Source organism: Xiphophorus maculatus, chromosome 23, assembly GCF_002775205.1.
Source record: "Xiphophorus maculatus strain JP 163 A chromosome 23, X_maculatus-5.0-male, whole genome shotgun sequence".
Taxonomy (NCBI): domain Eukaryota; kingdom Metazoa; phylum Chordata; class Actinopteri; order Cyprinodontiformes; family Poeciliidae; genus Xiphophorus; species Xiphophorus maculatus.
The window spans coordinates 20,065,043-20,083,613 of record NC_036465.1 but is presented as its reverse complement, the minus strand read 5'-3'; the positions used below and the strand labels follow the sequence as shown (position 1 = coordinate 20,083,613).

The 18,571-nt window shown below is 39.2% G+C and overlaps 3 protein-coding genes across 4 annotated transcripts; 1 reads left to right on the top strand and 2 right to left on the bottom strand.

The window, feature by feature from the left end:
• Positions 1–3,650: 3,650 nt before the first annotated feature.
• On the bottom strand, positions 3,651–8,028 carry nsdhl (NAD(P) dependent steroid dehydrogenase-like). Its single transcript, XM_005795506.2, has 7 exons — positions 7,800–8,028; positions 7,553–7,714; positions 6,764–6,910; positions 6,549–6,677; positions 6,210–6,352; positions 4,539–4,641; positions 3,651–4,405 (listed from the first exon to the last, which is right to left on the bottom strand). Exons 1-7 carry the CDS (start codon positions 7,818–7,820, stop codon positions 4,073–4,075), a joined length of 1,038 nt encoding a protein of 345 aa, XP_005795563.1. The 5' UTR covers positions 7,821–8,028; the 3' UTR covers positions 3,651–4,072.
• A 3,265-nt stretch (positions 8,029–11,293) lies between these two features.
• Positions 11,294–13,619, top strand: LOC102228171 (caltractin-like). Its single transcript, XM_005795365.2, has 5 exons — positions 11,294–11,574; positions 11,749–11,913; positions 11,996–12,124; positions 12,595–12,732; positions 12,822–13,619. Exons 1-5 carry the CDS (start codon positions 11,572–11,574, stop codon positions 12,909–12,911), a joined length of 525 nt encoding a protein of 174 aa, XP_005795422.1. The 5' UTR covers positions 11,294–11,571; the 3' UTR covers positions 12,912–13,619.
• A 493-nt stretch (positions 13,620–14,112) lies between these two features.
• On the bottom strand, positions 14,113–18,323 carry LOC102220751. Of its 2 annotated transcripts, none has more exons than XM_023328319.1 (13): positions 18,231–18,323; positions 17,874–17,990; positions 17,715–17,796; positions 17,556–17,628; positions 17,418–17,467; positions 17,263–17,329; positions 17,107–17,177; positions 16,489–16,896; positions 16,255–16,420; positions 16,032–16,176; positions 15,302–15,437; positions 14,991–15,195; positions 14,113–14,578 (listed from the first exon to the last, which is right to left on the bottom strand). In XM_023328319.1, exons 2-13 carry the CDS (start codon positions 17,958–17,960, stop codon positions 14,347–14,349), a joined length of 1,722 nt encoding a protein of 573 aa, XP_023184087.1. In that variant the 5' UTR covers positions 17,961–17,990; positions 18,231–18,323; the 3' UTR covers positions 14,113–14,346. The 2 variants fall into 2 exon arrangements, with proteins under 2 accessions (XP_023184087.1, XP_023184088.1); XM_023328320.1 differs by having other exon boundaries at positions 17,874–17,975.
• Between the last annotated feature and the right edge of the window lie 248 nt (positions 18,324–18,571).

The following is an 18,571-nucleotide window of genomic DNA, read 5'->3' as shown; positions in this document are numbered from 1 at the left end:
GAAAGTCAGAGTATACAGACAACTGCTGTGTCCTTTCATTACCCCATTATCTATTGTGTTCAGTTAAATTCCTTAAATAGTTTTCTGTCACTTTGTTTGTCACGTGAAAACACATCCTAGTGGAGGAAGTATGAGAGTGGAATGTATTTGTTTTCTTTGGAATGCCAGGGTTTGTTGAGTTTTGTATGGATAAATCTGTGGTCAAAATCGACATTGACTTGACATGATCAGTTCTTCTTCTGCAGTTTAAGCTTTAACTCAATTTGTTTTGTTTTTTTTGTCCTCCCTTTTTATTCTTATTTGACTATGATTTGTCATTTTTGTGGTGCGGCCGGGTTCATTGTCCTGGAGTGACACAGCAGCAGCAATGCTCGGGTCAGTTGCAGAATTCAAAATAAAAAGCAGCTGTAGTTGTATCAACATAATTATCAGTGTTACTTCATCTGTCTGCGATTTTAATAGTTTGCTCTCCTTGCCCTTAGAAACATTCACATTTCTATGAAGTTCCTGTTCAGTCTGAATGTAACCATTCTTCTTTTTCCACTCCCAGAATGATGAAATACAGGATATACAGGAGCCTCTTTGAGCCTTTTCACCCTTAGTAAAGATATCATAGCAGAATAAGTTCATGTAGAAAAGTGCAATTATTTAAAGTGGGGAAAAAATTCCCTTTTTTTTTTTTAAACAAAATCAGTTATTCTGTTAAAAGCTCCTTTGCTTCGAGTCCCGGGTATTGTGTTATACTTTTGCCTTCATGTATTCCATAACATTTAATCTAGGCAGACAAATATAGCCATGGAAAAAGGTTGGTTTATGTCTGCTGAATCACTTCTGTTTCGATTTGATTCTAGATCTTGGTCACTGTCCTGATGAAAAATATGAGAACTTATTGTAGTTGGGTTTCAGATTCTCCACCAGATTGAAACATCTCCACACCTTTAGTGAGTACCACCTTGTGATCTATGATGCATTTCAAAAAACACACCTCTAATATTTTGAACCAGACAATTCACACCAACACTGTCTGTTCGACGGCCAATTCTCCAAGGTGTGGCACTGAGTCATCTTACAAAATCACTCGTCCAGTTGAAGCTTAGTAGCATTTAACAAACGCCACACATCCATGTTGGTGATCTTAGGACAGAAAAAACTCTTCCTTGTCATACTTCCGACACATTGTCTAGTCTTTACCATTTTGTATAACAGCTCAAAGAAATGGCCTGATTACATTTAAAAAGCCAAGTTTACATCACAAAAATGTTTCAGTTAATCAATCTGATTTCTTTCTCATGGAAGAAAGGAAGAAATATTTTATTGAAAATTTTCAACATGAGATTTTTCTGCTGTAACTAAAGAAAGATATCATTTTAAGATACCTTTATAAACCAGGCATTTTACAAGGTAATCCTATTCTTGTTTCTATTTCTTAAATCTTAAAATCACCCAGAAAGCTGTTCTTGAACATAATGGAAAAGGTTCTTTTTTCCCCCTAAATTTTTAGAACAACTTTAAAGTCTCCAATATTGAGCCGCAGATGTTTGAACGGTGAGATATTCATTTCCCGGTTCCATCCGACTGCACTTGTGACCTTTAAGTTACATAGCACAATATTTGAATTAGATATCTCCACAAAAAAGTTATTACGGTAACTTCTCTGCAAATATGTCCATAGATTCTCAATGAAGTCTTGTTCTATGAAGTAAACTGTGAAAAAAGACATGGGAGCTACTTTAGTGTTTACACAGAGGTGGATTAAAAGCTGCTGGTTCTAGCTTTATACCCCACCAAAATGTGTGATAAACAAACTGGATTAATAGGAGAGAAAAAAATTAAAGATGAAGAGCAGGTGTTGGTTATACACACAAGCAACATAATCTGTAAAAGGTGATTAAAGAAAAGTTTTTGGTATTGCAGTAGCTGTATCATCTTTGGTTATATGTGCATTATAAGGTTTGCCTCACCTGAAATACACAAATCTTACCTTTCCAACAACATAAACTACAACTGGGCAAGATGGATATCAAATCTCATATTTTGTGGAATCCAATGAAGAATTTTTGTCGTTGTGCTAGTATAATAATAAATGACTGAGGTCTAAGAAGCACAAATACTGAAAATAGCGTTTCTCTGTTACTACACAAGAAGCATTTACTACACTTTAAAATAAACAAGGTGGTGCAACTCTGCTATTAAAACATTATACAGAGATGAATATGTTCAGTAACATTTTAAAACATAAGGGCAGCACTTATGTAAATATTGCCTTTGCTATTCCTTGCAGAGCACAAGCAGCAACCCAAATTGTATCTATTTTTGCGAACACCATTGATTCGGGTTTATCGTTATAATTCCAGGAACACTTATCAGGAACGCCCACCAGAAGTGCTGCAGTGCGTCACATGAATTAACGAGCATCCAGTGGGGACTTGACAAGTCATTGGACACATTGTACTGATGTGTGCCGAGGAAAAGACAGATAACTGGACTTCAGGTGTAGTTAGTTTTAGAAGAAGGCTCCACAACTCTTTTTATAAAAATGGTTTAAGAAGAATCCGGTGAGCCTTGGAACGCCAAAAGCAGCTGGTCTGAGTTAATGTTTTGAATTCCTCAGATATTTGATTTACAATGTTATTAAACCTACTAATAGCTGTGTGAAAAACCGGTAATGCTTCATTTCTATACGAGTCTGACTTCAAGGGATGAAGGGGTGGCATAAATCTGAGCAATATTGAAAAATGTACTAATATTTTCACTGCCTAGATTTAGAAGAAAGATGCAAAAACAAACTTAAAGACATATGAGAGCAAAAGCATTTGCTGATATCCTGCACCACGCGGTTTCCACACAATTTTCTATCCATCTATATTTATTTACTAGTCTGAGGTCAGGAGGGAGGACCAGGACTGAAGCTGCTTTATTGAGCTCAACGTGGAAGAGCAGATCCGTCTTTAAGGATGAAATCAGGGTAACTCGGAAGGAACCGTAAACTGAAATAAAGCCTCTTTAAAATATTATGGTTATTTATCAATTTGAAAATTGTCTTTTTGATTAATTTGATCAATGCATAGAGAACTAATGCCTTACACATATGGGTTACTGTTACTTTGATAGTAATATATTTAAATAGACATAATCTGGTAAAAAAAATGCAAGTCTAATGTTCCATCATATGCACAATACAAAATAATAAAGCAAAGGATATTACTGCCAATAATCATTAATAAAGAAAATATCAAAAGCAAAAGTTAACCTCACAGTTCTGAAGATCCACCTATTTTAGTCAGCTTTTTATAAAATATCATGTCCTATTTATTTGGCTACATAATTTTGCAAACATTTAATAAAAATGTGTGGAGATGTGCAGCTTCAAACGAAATACAACAGGATGGGATGAAATTTACCTTACAGGTAATGTGCTGTAGTCGTTTTATCAAAACATGAGAGAATGGGTTGCCAAGCACTGTAAAATCTGCTTGATGTTCCTCTAATGAAGAATTTAATCTGAGGAATGTGAATATATCCATCTTCCATCTGAAAGAAAATATGCCTTCAAGTAATTACACAGGCAGAGTGTGAGACATTCAATTTCTTTCTAGTAAAATTCAGGTAATTGAACGGTACCCCCCAAAAACATAGACAGCAAGGGGCAATATAGCAAACGTACTTTATATTTTTCAAAAATAGTGAAAATACAGTATGTCGAGTTTGGTTTACAAATCAAAAATCGCTTTCACGTCGCAAACGACACTCAATCATTCAAATGCACAATCATCCAGCTCTTTTAGTCCATTTTGATTAACACAATGAGTCCTTCGAATAATTCGCACATTAACATGCACAGTATGATAAATAATTAATCAAAGGAAAAATTACGTCACGAGTTTAGCGTTTTCTGATTAAAAAGTGGGATAGCAGAATGCAACAACTCTCAGAGTACAGGAGCCATTTGCTGCCATCTGCTGGTGAAAACAGGGCAGACCAAGAAAAGGTTTCAAAAGCCTCCAGAGATGATCAGTGATTTGAATAGTTCTTTCAGTGCGTCCTGCTGGTTTCAGCATCTTCATTCAAACCATCAAGCTCCACGTCTAAGATGAGGGTAGCTCGCCACCGTGCGTGCAATCCCCTCCTTCAGACTGACCACCGGCTTGTAGCCCAGGTGTTCTTTGGCGCGCTCACAGCTGTAGTAGTGATAGGTCCCGGCCAAAGCCACTCTCATGGGTGTAAAGGTGGGTTTGAAAGACATAAAGGGATGCAAGATCCAGGTGAGCAGCCACAGAAGAAGGGCAAGACCATACACGAGTGTGTATGGGAGGTGGAAGCGTGGGGCGGCGTATCCCAAGCCCACCAGAACTTCAGACATGAAGTCCCAGAAGCGGATTGGTTCATCATTGGTGATGTGATACGGCTGCAGGAGAGGGAGGAGGGTACAGAGATAAAGGTCAGTGGAGAGCCAATAAAAACAATGAAACTAAAGACGGAAGCTGAAGGACATCAGAGATGTTATTGATCTATATATATATTCTTGAAGTCTCACTCACTTTTCCACAGATAGGGGAATCTGCTCTCAGGTGCTCAGCAGCGAGGATGTGGCCATGAACAACATTCTCCACGTAGGTGAAATCTACAAGATTGGTTCCATCACTGGTTGAGAAAAAACACATTCAAATGGTCTAATTAGTGAGTAAACGTACAAAGAAAGAGCAGAGGTTAAAGTTCAAAGTCTCTCAGCATACTACACTATGTTAGCAAGCAGCAGGGGGCGCTGAGAGGGTGGATGAGGATAAAGAAAGTGGATCATCACTTATTAATTGTTTATAAACCTTATTAAAATTCCTATTAGACCGCAAATCAGCATATATGCCTTAAAGCAAAGTTATGGCTACAAAGTTTGTCAAACAAAATTTATAAACACATTTATGTGAAATCCATTTTACTAAAATATAAGGGCTAAAGATGAACTGATCTGAGATTTCTATCTAGTTTCTGATCTCTGGTTTTTGTAAAGCTTTGAGCTGCTGATTCTTATCAGACTATAAGAATTAAAACTGCCTGTTTAAAATATTTCTGACCTTTTTGACTGGGAATGATCCTTATAACCTTATACTTGGATCTCTTGCGCTGAGTGAGAGAAATTATTCACCATAAAATAGGGTCTCATTAACATTTTAAAGCAGGGACATAAACATTTGGAAGTGGCATTTTAAACAGATTTGTGCATTTTATAGGAGTCATTAGAATAATGAGCACAGTTATTGTTGCTCATAAAAGTCTCCATTTTCTCAGGAGAATGTAGATACTTGCCTTAATTTTGAGATTTTCAAGAAATAGTGCAGACATTTTTAAATCCAGCTTGGTCCATGACAGACAGAGGTCAAGAGTTCAAAAGAATAAGATCAACTTTTCTGTACTCTGCTCATCCCTCCAGATATCTACTGAAATAATCCCCACATCAGTCCACTTTTTTTGTCAGTTTGACCTATGTTTAGGTCAAAAACATTTTACCCACTGCAAGTGTAAACCAGCAATCACGTGGAGGGATTTTTTTACCAACAACCAATAGAAATCTCCCGCTCTGTTGCAGCAGTTTTAATGAACAGCCTAAGTGCCTCCACAGGAAATTCGGTCTTCTCCTTAACAACCATCTATAGTTTCTGTGCTTTCTCTTAAACCTTTCAAATTAGGAAAATATCCCCTCAGCAACAGCAGAGCATCCGTTCCTAAGAGTGTTGCTGTCAGCAGTGATGCACTAAGTGATCAGAGAAAGACTGAATGAATATGTTTATTAATTGGAGACCAGTGAGGGCCCATAACTTTCAGTCATCAGTCAATTTCTCAGTGCAGCTCTGGCACAAATTGAACTAAATTCTAAAACAGGGGACTTAATAAACTTAAAAAACACATAGTCATATTCAACAAATTAGAACATGCGTTCTGATGAGGCTCATATGTAAAATAAAAGTACATTTTAAAAATATAAACTTTAAACCAGTTATTATGCCTATTTTTTAACCAAGCCCAGATATTTCAATTAAAAATAGTGCTTTTGTAATTGGTCTGATGTAATATTTGTATCTTGATCTTAAACATTTCAACTAATTAAACAGTTTTCTACACAGCTTGATTATTTGTAAAATACTCATGCATGGTTTTTGAGTTAAAAGAAGTTGCTTGAATAGTTAATGCCTTCGAGGAACGAAATGATCGCTCACCCAATGATGAACTTCATCTTCCCCCGGCGAGCTGCGTCCACCAGGGTGGGAACCAGCTGCGGATCCCGAGGGCCAAAGATGCCGTGAGGCCGAATAGCAACCGTGAGGAAACCCTTTGGCTTGTTGCACGCCTCCAGAACCAACTAAAACACACCACATAGGTCAAATTTGGAGGTTCAGCAAAGAGGATTGCACTGCAATATTACCAGAGTAAGACTGTACATAGAGTTATTATGGTATTACACATGTATTTCTGAAGTGTTTTGTTTGCAATTTCGTTTGATTTCCAGAGGCAAGAGATGTTTGCTTAGATAAGAAGTCCTTTTCAACGCCTTTTACCTTCTCCTGTTCAATCTTGGTCTGAGTGTAGTAGTCAATGGGCTTCTTGGCGTACGGCAGATCCTCTTTTCCATTCTTGACGTCTGTGCCCTCAAACACCACACTGGCACTGCTCGTCAAGACCAGTTTCTGTCAACAGGACCACTTTAGCATTTAAGCCCAGTTCTTGGAAAAAAAATGTTTTCAAAGCCACAAGAAAGAAAAACCAGCAGCACCTGTACTCCTGCGTCTAAGCAGGCCTGAATAACCGTCTGGGTGCCCTGAATGTTGACCCTCTCAAACAGCAGCCGGTCATCACTTGAAGGAGCTGGGGAGGCACAGTGGAATACCAGAGACACGTCCTTCAGAGCAGAAAGCAGAGCCTGGAGACAAGAAAAGCACAGTGACAGCTGTTGACTGCTGGATTTTTAAAAGCCCCTTTATCAATTGTATCTATATCTGTGCTGGAGATGTGGAATAGGTGACAATGAAAAACAAAGAGTAATACTAAGCAGTGGATGATTTGTGGAGTAGTTTAAAGTGGGTTTAGATTAGAAAATATTTTTCCAAGATTTGAATATCTTGTGGTTTAATCCTTCAATCTACAATGGGAAGTGTAGTGGCACAACCGCAAACCTGTCCAGAAATGGCCGACAAAAAGATGTCAGGCAAGACAAGTGGATCATTATCAGACAAGCAAGAACCTGTTGGTAGAGGGGCTGCAGAAATACACAGCCCAAGGGGAAGAACCTGCCACACTATTAAGATTTTTATCCGCGCACATTTTGACAAACATGTTTTATTTTTCTCACATTTGACAACATGCACTCCCAAATAAATAAATAAATCGATTGTGACCTGAGAAAATGTAGGAAGGTTTAACAGTAAGGTCAAAGTAATGGGCCAGTCCTCTAAAACAACAAGATGAAGACATTGCTCCTGCTTCCTTAGACCAGTCTCAAACTGTTAAATAATGTTCTGCTTCCATCGGAGAAAGGAGAAAATAGCGACAGAGGAAATCTGACCTGTTTATCGCAGAGGTCTCCCTGGTGAAAGGTGACGCCTGGAAGCTCGTAGCTCTGCCGGATGTCAAACAGAGAGACAGAATAGCCCCTGTCCAGGAGCTTCTCCACCAGGTGTCTACCTAGGAAACCAGACCCTCCGATCACTGCACACCGCTTACTGCCCTGCGGCAGAGAGTCACAGTGATTATTAACCAAACACAGCTGCCACCACTAATAAAAACTTTAAAACAGATTATCTGCCACTCACCGGTCGAACACGTGTGGCCATAATGAGGGAAAACTGGCACAGAGGTGGAGAAAAAGTGACTTTTTACCGCAGTGAGGAGAAGTTCGCTTAAGGAAGGCTGCGTCTCATTTGTTTTCTAAACAGAGGTACAGACACGTACACCCTTGAACATGGAGAGCACGGCGTGCAACTTTTCCAAATATTCCACAAAGAAACCTCCTGTAACTCAACAACGAACGAATATGAACTGTTTCTATCAGCTGAGAAAACCTCTGAGTGATTGGTCAACCCATCATCAAACGCAAAGGTGGCGTCCACAAACAGCCAATAAGGTTTGCGATACGTCAAAGAACGCCACAACTTTAGCCAATGGAGAACCGTGATAAGCTTAGTTCCACCTCCTATCTCGGAAGCCACGCCTCTCAGTGTTTACGACATGACGTTTCATCACAAACCAATAGTTCATTCAGGTTTGTTGGTATTCTACTAAAACAAGAGGACATATAATTTATACAATAAGGGCTTGCTAAGTCTTGTTCTTGTGCGTTTTTACAGATTTCTGTCTATTTTATCACTTCATTGTTACCTTTGACAAAAATTGTTTCATCTAAATCCATATAGATTTATTTACCTATTTCACTTTTTTGTGAAATGATAAATAAAATAACACTTTCAGGGGTCTCAAACTTCAGTCCTCGAGGGCCACTGTCCTGCAGTTTTTAGATGTGCCACAGGTACAAAAAACACTGGAACGAAATGGCTTAATTACCTCCTCATTGTGTAGATCAGTTCTCCAGAGCCTTACTAATGACCTAATTATTCTATTCAGGTGTGGTGCAGCAGAGGCACATCTAAAAGTTGCAGGACAGCGGGCCTTCAGAACTGGAGTTTGAGACCCCTGAATGGTCACTTTTTATTGACTAATGATATCTGAAATATGTTTCAGATAGTCAGTATTTATTGCAGATATCCTAAATTGAAGCCTCTGTACAGCTTAAAGGTAAATCTGAGGCCTTTTAACTAATCAAATTAACAATATGTGTAGTCTTAAATCAATTTAAGATATCTGGAATCATGTGAGGAAGGTCACAATCCAGACAGAAGAACCTGTTTGCTGATTAAATTAATCTGCAAACATCTTCTCATGAACTCATCCAAACAGTTTATGGAATACGTGAAGAGAAAATTATAATCCTGCAAATAAAGAGAGGAGCTTCTAGTGAGCTGCTGGAGATAAATCAGCCTGTCACATCTTCAGGCTGCAGGAGGTGAAAGAATGAGGAAACAGATGCATCTCTCCTGCATGTAGATCATTGATAATAACCTTTAACAATAAACAGATCTTATTGCTCAGAATCGGGCACAAGTTCGGGCTGGTTTCAGTGGCCCCGCCTACATGATAAGCATTAATAATAAATGCTTATAGGGTGGCTTCCTGCATACCTCCCTCAGTATGCAGGATGCCTTAAAAACATACCTAGAGTGTTGTCTTGACGCCTGGTTGGACCTAGCCCACCGTCAAGGTGCAGTTCCTGCGTCACAGAGCAGATCTACCACCCCCACCCTACCTTAACTCTCCCAATCATCTCCTTCAGACTAGCCAGCAGCAATTAGCAAACACCTGGTGGAACTGTGCATCTGCTGAGCTTGTTGCACAGACTACTTCTCATTGCAATGCTGGTAAAGACATTGTTTAAAGGGTTACAGAGGGGCATTCATTTTATGAATAAAACTCACAAAATGAGTTTTATTCATTTTACTCACTCGATAAAATGAATAAAACGTTATTTACTGAATTAAGTTTTACTGAATGAAGAAGAATAACAGACACCAAAGGATAATTTGAAAGGTTTATTAATAAATCTGCACAGCTTGGTGTGTGGCATGCTGGGGGATATAGGAAGGAAGAGACGGGACTCAGATTTCCTTCCAGGCTTTATGCACTATATCCAGCTGTCACTGTCACTGGGTCAGAGGTGATGTCACTCTCCACAGATCACCAATACATCACAGAGGTCATCAGGTTTTTTTAGTATCCAACCAAAAGAAATGGTTGAACTGATATTCAAACAAAAAAAGCAGAGTTGGGAGCCGAGGCCAAAACAAAGAAAACAGGACTACCACTGACTCCCAACTCAACCACGGAAAACAATATATAATTTTTAAGAACCTCAAACAGACTTGAACTGAGGTTTAATGGACATAATAATAGAAATAATAATGACAAAAAATGAAAAGAAACACGGCTTGGTATGTGGTATGTTGAGAATGTAGGAAGGAGGCGACGGGACTTTGGTTTTCCTTCCAATCTATAGGCACTCGGCAGCGAATCATAAGCTTTTTTTTCATCGTTTCCCATCAACGTGATCTCAGAAAGATGAGTAACCATCCATCCAATCCTCCATTTCTGCACCTGTTTATTTTGTAGTTACCATTACACAATCAGCAGGTTGTGTAATTCTCACCTGGAGGTGAGGTACCCGTTGGTGAGGTCGCCAGTCTATCACCTATCTTGGACCTTTTTTGTGTGGGGCAGAGAATCCCAGACCATTTAAAGTGCCTCTCATAACTTTTGAAAGTGCTTGTGGAAAGCCTTGCCTACAAAGGCCAAGAAACCTCAATATGTTAGGTTCGTTAACTCTTTCAGTAACGAACCTAACATATAAGTTTCAATATATGTGCATCTCATAAAAAATTTTATTAGACTTTTGGAAAACTTTACCTACTAGGACCAATAAACTTTTAAATATGTTTCATTCCTTTAATTTCATCATCTATGCCCTTCATAACTTTTTTGAAGGACTTGTAGAAAACCATATATATATATATATATATATATACTGGATAGATAGATAGATAGATAGATAGATAGATAGATAGATAGATAGATAGATAGATAGATAGATAGATAGATAGATAGATAGATAGATAGATAGATAGATAGATAGATAGATAGATAGATAGATAGATAGATAGATAGATAGATAGATAGATAGATAGATAGATAGATAGATAGATAGATAGATAGGAAAAGTAATGTTTTACACAACATATATATCACATGGATATAAAAGTTTTCTATTTGCTTTTGATATGGTGAATTTTAAAGTACATAAAGATATATATTTTTAACGCAAATATAGGGACATGATAGCCCTTGTGAGTTTCAACCTCCAACATTTCAGGATCCTATGATGTATCAACGCAGACTCCACTACAGTATCTCACAGGGATATATTTTCTAAAAACTTCCACTGGGGGTGAGTAATGAGGCAATTTCAAAACTGCGGCATTTCAAATGTAATAAACGGGTGTTCATATATGATGCAAAGATTATTATACTGTAGGATCACCACATATCGAGCTTTCTTTTTTTTGTGTGCTTTACAATCATTTTGTAATCCTATGTACCCTGTGATTTTCAACAACCTATCAGCTCTTTTCCCGACCGGTGCGTTTGATTCCTTGCACCGTGCGCTCCTTTCAGCCTCCTCACCGTGGTTCTCAGTCTGTGGCCATAGACCAGTGCGTGCGTCGGCTGGCAAACAATGGGTTAAAATTGTCCAGTCCGTGACAGCTGCTGGAGCGCAGGTTATTAGCTAGAAACGCGATTCCCCTCCACACTATGGCTGATATTTGTGTAAAATAAAACCGGAGGTGTCAGGCTAAGCTTTCATGCGATCCACTCATCTCCCCCCTCCTACATGATACAGAGGCCTTACAGCGGAGAAGAAAAACACTCTTTTTTTTTGTTTTTTCTTTAGTAAACTGCCGGTCAAATACACAGGAATAAATGGTAAGTGACATCAGATTTTATTGGAGGGGCAGGCTTTATGCATTTTTCTTTAAACTACAATTTATTAATATGAGCTGTTGGGTTGGTTTTGTAAAAAGACACACGTACAAAACAAAAAAAAACAAAACAAGAAAAGCTTTTTCATTTCATTTTCCTCTTGTGAAATCCAAACAGGCAACCAGTGCCAAGAGGCCATCCCTACAGGGTCCAGTGCCCCCTCCTCGCAAGAAGACAACTCCCAAGCCAGAGCTGACTGAGGAGCAGAAGCAGGAGATCAGGGAGGCCTTTGAGCTGTTTGACACCGATGGCTCTGGACACATCGATGTGAAGGAGCTCAAGGTAAAAGGTCTTCTGAGCACGAATACAAGAGTAAAAATGTATTCCAGGATCACTCCAGTGCATGTTTCTGATTCTGAGCCAGGTTGCAATGAGAGCTCTGGGGTTCGAACCAAAGAAGGAGGAGATCAAGAAGATGATTGCAGAAGTGGATAAGGATGGGACGGGAAAGATTTCCTTCGCTGACTTTCTGGCAATCATGACACAGAAAATGGTATTCAAGCACATAGTGTGGTTTACAATGCCTAGCAGCTGCATTTATACATCTGCTTCACATTTTGGTTACATTTTAACCACGCTTTGTTTTTATAAACGATTTGGCCGTTTTTTTTCTTTTTTTTTTTTTGCAACATACTACAAGCTCAGTCAGATTGGGCAGCTTCAGTACACTCTTTTGGATTTAGGCTTGTACTTTGACTGGTCCATTTTATCACTGAATACGCTTTGATTTAAGGTGAAAAGTGAAGTTATGACTGCAAAGTGACACTTTGCAGTCATAACGTGGCGAAATGTTGGGTAAGCTAATATGTGAATAGTTTTGCAAGGCATTCCACATGGAGTACTCTTTGGATAATAAGTGGGGAGACTACAGCAGAGTACTTCTGTTTGAAGACTTCGATCGTACCAGTTCGGTGTACTTTTCCAGTAGAAAATTCCTAATAATATTGCTCTCTCAATTTTCAGGCTGAGAAAGACTCCAAAGAGGAGATCCTTAAAGCGTTCCGGCTGTTTGACGACGACGAAACAGGCAAGATCTCTTTTAAGAACCTGAAGAGGGTGGCCAAAGAGCTCGGAGAAAACCTGACAGACGAGGAACTGCAGGTGAGCCACATCGCACAATAAAACATCCACAATGAAACATCCACAATAAAACATTGTTTTATTTACTTCTACATTTAATGTTTGTGCAGGAAATGATAGATGAAGCGGACAGGGATGGGGACGGAGAGGTGAACGAGCAGGAGTTCTTGCGCATCATGAAGAAAACCTGCCTGTACTGAAGGCGATGCAGAGTCACGTCTGGACAGCGCTTTGTGTGTAATGCTGCTCATTCACTCATGTAGAAAACTTATAATTGTTGTGTTGTGCCATAATTTTCACCTAAAACGTATCAAACTGCACGGTGATATATTAGAGTGGAATAAACGTAGGACTGGAAGACGACAGGTGAAAAGCCAAATTACCAATCGTATTTGATTTAAAGTCATAAAACTAAACATGCTGCAGGTTTCTAAAAGGAATATAGATTCCCATTGATGCCAAATTCAGTTGAGATCATTTGAAACTTCTTAGTGCCTGCTAAAACGATGACAAGTACATTCCAGTGCTTTATTTGCTAGACGACTTTGTGGATCAAGTTCTGCCGGGCTCTTTGTTTTTGCCCTTTTTATGCCAATTTTAGTCCAATGCGGAAAACTTAACTTGGATAAACAGGGAGTGCCGTCTCATCCCTGCACTCCCTGTGGATTTGTGCCTGCGCCTGATAAAGGTGCCATCACCACAATCAGGGAAGATGCTACACAGATCCACACACACACACCTTCCTCACTTGTCCCACCAGAGTGCTGAATATTGTACGTTTCCTATATATTTGATTCTGCTGTGGACATTTGCTCCTCCGAATTGTCGAGTGCTTTGCATATTGTGAATTGAAGCGTGAATACGTAGCAGAGTAGTATTTAAAAAAAATAAATAAATATGGTGAAGCAGTCCGTCTTGTTTTTTTTTTTGCATTTCACCATTGCAAGCTGCATTTATCCATATTTGATCAGCTCTGTTAGGTTACATTAAATGACAGCCAACAACAGCAGGGCTGCATGTGAGCAGACATAATATATCCTACCTGTAAATATTTGCTTGATAAAGTCATGGTAATAAAACACACCAATATCTTTCAGTTACACTCACTTCCATTCGATTAAAAACATTACTCATGTGAGTAGTGCCCATTACTTACTTACATTAACAACATCAATAATTCAGGAGAAAATTTTAGAGTACAATAAACATCCCCAAGTTTACTTTCATAGCCAACTGTGATTCATGACAGATTTTTAGTCTGCTATGAATTCAGCCGTTCAGAGTTGGACTCCTGACCCTGAGGCCCCTCTCCCCGTCTCTTTCCTGTCTGATCTACTGCAGATGAAGGCCACTAGTTGCAAGAAAAACTTGAGAAAAAAAAAGTGTTTTATGTACCAATTTTTTATTGTTAAAATTACTGGCAAAACAAAAATCCAGCATATTCTAGAGAGAGGATAAGACATGAGACAGTTCTATCAACTTGAATACAAAAAAAATATAGTGGACAGAAAACGTTGCTGTTTTTGTTCACATTTCCAGTTACAGCAACCAATGACAAAAAAAAAAAGGCATCACAGTGGCCCGAAAAGGTTAGAACATAGAAAGAGGTAAAGAGTTTTCAGTACATCCGCTCATTCAGCTTTCACCAAGTTTGGTCTTTGAGGCAAAGTCGGTGCTCAGTTTCCGCATCACTTCTCCGTGGCTCTGCCCCGCCAGCTCCTGCCTCGCGTTCCCATAATTCTCTTTGAGAAATGTGGCGAAAGGCGCGGGAGCCCGTGGCTTCGAAGGAGTCAGTAAGACCAGCTGACCTGTGCAGAGCGCGCACACAAACCTCTGCGTGTCCAGAGACTTGGAGTGGCGGCCGATCCTGCGAAGAATCAGAAGAAAAAATAATTGACAGAAGTATGTGGTGAACAATTTAAGCCCATTAAAAAGAAAATTATTTCAGTGGAGTTAATTAGAACTGCTCTGATCAATCTGGAACAAATCGGCCAAATTTCTTTGATCGTCTGGTCAAATATTGAAAAATTTTCATTTCTATTCCTTAAAATGCATCAAAAGTAAGAAACACCCTCTACTCTTTTTCTGCTGGATTCAAAACTAAATATTTCTGTCAAAGTAACTTCAGAATTTTTTTTTTTTTTTTTTTACAAATGTTGCCTCAATGTTAGAGGACAAAAGTCTGAATCAATCAAACAATCAAAAATGGAAGGTCAGATGTCAGAGTAGACGGGAAATCAGCATTGGTCGGGAAAAGCCTGATCACTGCTCAGACTTACGTATTCTGGCAGCGCTTGCACTGATACTGGAACTTGTACGTGATGTCATAACTGTGGCAGCGCGTCACCATGGGCAGCTCAGGATGGATGAGTGTGGATTTGCGTGCGTACAGCCTCCATAGGTTTCCGTGTCCGTCCCTCACGCCGTTTATCAGCCACGTGGCAGCGTGGCACATTTCATGGATCAGCGTGTCCCTGAGACGATCTGAGACGGGCAGAAATACTGCTGAATTCAGATACCGGCCCAAGAGGGAACATATGTACTCGTCATCAGACATCACTACAGAGCATTTCCCTTTTAGGAGTCTCACCTGCAGAGTCGCAGACTTTGTCGGACAGCTCGATGCGAGCGTAGCGGTTTCCTCCACCTTTTTCCTGTCCTGTGATACAGTAACCCGCTGTTTTCCGCATCTTCTTATTCCAGGTTACAGACATGTTGGTTGGGAGCTAAAAAAAACAGCCATCGATATACAATAAGGTTAATATTGCAAATCAATTTTTTAAAATAGCTTTTTACCAAGCTTATTAGGCGTGGTGAGGACTGGTGGTATAACTAAGCAGCACAGGCTAAGGGTGCCACAGCTAATGGAAACATTAGCATTATACTCAACCACAACACTCAATAACTAGGATCTGACTGCAATTTAACAAAGCATATGGACATTAGCACCACAGACTTAAGTATTTGTTCATTTTTTGCAAGTCATTTTATTTTTGTCACGACATAAACGAACACGGAATATTTTCTGATGTCATGAAGCCCTAATGTACACCAAAATGTAACATTTGCACTTGCACTGTAGCAAACAGCATCACCTCTGATGCACACAATTATCCCAACATGGATAAAGCCAAAAGAGGCTGTTTCTTATAATATTTTAATTATGCAATCCCGCTGAAATGAGAATGTGTGCATGTTTTTAACAAAAAATACTTGTTAACCAAATAAATGATTAAAAGGTGCATTCACAATCGCTTAAACCCTAAAGTTTCTACCATCTGAATGTAAACGAACCAAGAGAAAGTTTGGATTCAGATCACCTTGTTGTCAAACACGCTGGTATTGTAGAGCTGGTACAGCTTGTTTGTGAGTTCTTCCTTCTTCTTCTTGAAAATGGATCCATATATGGAGCCAGGAACTGTGAGTGACTCCAAGAAGCAGCCAGGGGTCTTACACACTGATATCCTGGAAAGAACAAGTCCAAATAAATCTCTCTATACGCGACATTTAAAGTTGGCAACATGTTGGTGAAGGCAGATGTACCTGCTCACAGCAGCGGGCCTGGGGTCCGTCTGACTGACTTTAGGCTTCAAAATGGAGGATTTTCCATGTGCTTTTACAGCTTGAGGTTTCTCCTTGATCGGTTTCGAGCTTGGGGTTGTGAATGGTTTCACAGCAGGAGCTGAGATCACAAGCTTTGTTTCAGATTCTAAGATACAAAAAAATTATAATTAAGGAAACCGATATTAGGCATACAAAAGTTTATCAAGATTTTACCTTTACTGGTGTTTGGGGTGAATGTGGTGCTGGTGAGATTGTTTTTCTTTTTCAGCCTCTCCAACAGGGATGCAAACTCCTCCTCAGAATCGCTCGACTCGACCAGCCTAGAAGGCGCTGAAAAAGTCCGCTTGGGTGAAGTTGTTAATGCCGGAGTGTTACTGGGAGGACGGAGGAAGTCAGATAAACTGGGCAGCAATGGCGAACGATTCTCTTCCTGCTCGTTTTCACTCTTTTCAACTCTTTGCAGAGATTTGGGCTTTGAGTGACGTGTCTTCCAAGTACTCCTTATGATAATGTTTTCGTCATCATCGTCCCCACTGTCACTAACAAACACCGGCGAGTTCAACTGCGCGAGAGGTCTTCTGAATGGACGCTGCCCTACTGGAGTTTTGATCTTCTGAGGAACTGCAAAATAGAAAGCGTATATAATTAACTTGAAAATGCTGCTCAATCTCATTTCATCAGTTCACTCAACTTGCCAAAAAAAAAAAAAGATTACTGGAAGATACACAGCAAACAGTCTTTGGTCAGATGTGACCAAAACTGAACTTCAAATTTCAAAAGAATGCCGTAGTTATAGGGAAAGTCTTAACTAAAACGACTTAAAAACATTACCTTTTAAGGATGACTTGGTTTCAAGAAAATCGTCATCAGATGAGAAATCGTTCACTATGAAGTTTTTCAGGCTGTTGGAAAAAGACAGGAAGGGTAAAGGTTTGTTTTGTTTCATTTCAAAGCCGTGTTTCAATAAAAATATAGTCAGAAACTAACCTGTCTTCACTGCCACTCTCAGATCTTATCCTGGCTTTGGTGGCTGGGGTTTTCTCTCGCTGCAAAACTTCAGTGTCAAAAAGAGAAACATGAGACAAAGACATGGTTTCACAACTGACTGATGTACATTTAAACAAAAGTAGTAACGAACTTACATATCTCAAATTCGTCTTCATCACCTGAGCTCACCACAGGAACATTTGAGCTAAAATACAAAAAATAGTTTAATCTTTCCATACTGTATATATATATATATAAAGAAAAAAACAAACTCCTTGCTGTGTTTGCCATACCTGAGTGTCTTTGCAGCACTGATTGGCTTCTGTGGCTTAGTTTTTGTTTTGGGTGTAAAGTTTTTCATAAGAACTAAAATAATAAAAAAAAGTTGACATTTCATAGAAAACAGGACTCTCATCATTAAAAGGATGAAATCAGAAACAGAAATCACTCACAGTTGTCAAACTCTTCATCACTGGACTCGCTAGGAGCTCCACTTGTCCCACCATTACGCGTCTTGCCGATCATACTCACCAACTACAAACAAAACCCACAAATATTCATCAAATGGTTTACACTGCTTAAGGCCAGGTGGGTCATGTTTAAAGGGTAACCTTTTTTTGGGTTGAGTCCAGTCCCTCATCCATCCAGCCCATCTTCCTAGCAACTCTGTCAAACGACTTGCAGAGATCATCGTTCATTTCCTTCCCCCTCTCCTTAAAAAACAGTACCTGTGTCAATAAAGAACTTATATCACACAACCAAATATTAAAAAAACAGTTTAAATTAAACCGATCGTTTATCGTCTGTAGCCTACAAGGCCCTGCAGCTACACACTTCGGGGGTAGAAAATGCTAGCATTTCCATTAGCAACATAGCAATAACTAGACAGTCATAATGCTAAAGCTAGCAGGAAAACTTTTCACCGAAATGTAGAATTCATTCAAAGTAAGAAACACCGAAAAACTCACTATAATTGAGATGCCACGTCTGTTATTAAATGGAGACGAAAATAGGTTGGCTACAAAACGTTTCGTAAATTCAAATCGTGCGAAAACGTTACGTCAGACGTCAGGAAGATATTTGACCAATCAGAGTAAGTTTATTGTAATACGTCATCACGTGGACATCTGCAACGTAAGATACTGTCTTCAGCTTCATTACCATAGACGTAAAGATTTTATGTTACTTCGGTTTGTTGTAAAAGACCAGATTTTTTGTTATTTAGTCAACATATTCTGTAAACTGTGATTTAATTGGTGAAGAAATATATTTCTTAACAGCATGTTGTGTGTGAGAGCAAAATGGACAA

Coding starts and splice junctions, on each gene's coding strand:
- nsdhl (XM_005795506.2), bottom strand. CDS start 7,820: ATGGCCACACGTGTTCGACCG. Junction 6,911..7,552: donor GAGACCTCTGCGATAAACAG/GTCAGATTTCCT, acceptor TCTTGTCTCCAG/GCTCTGCTTTCTGCTCTGAA. Junction 4,642..6,209: donor AAGATGAAGTTCATCATTGG/GTGAGCGATCAT, acceptor TTTCTCAACCAG/TGATGGAACCAATCTTGTAG.
- LOC102228171 (XM_005795365.2), top strand. Junction 11,914..11,995: donor TCGATGTGAAGGAGCTCAAG/GTAAAAGGTCTT, acceptor ATTCTGAGCCAG/GTTGCAATGAGAGCTCTGGG. Junction 12,125..12,594: donor CAATCATGACACAGAAAATG/GTATTCAAGCAC, acceptor CTCAATTTTCAG/GCTGAGAAAGACTCCAAAGA.
- LOC102220751 (XM_023328319.1), bottom strand. CDS start 17,960: ATGAACGATGATCTCTGCAAGTCGTTTGACAGAGTTGCTAGGAAGATG. Junction 17,468..17,555: donor AGTGCTGCAAAGACACTCAG/GTATGGCAAACA, acceptor TTTGTATTTTAG/CTCAAATGTTCCTGTGGTGA. Junction 17,178..17,262: donor GAGAGTGGCAGTGAAGACAG/GTTAGTTTCTGA, acceptor TTTTTCCAACAG/CCTGAAAAACTTCATAGTGA.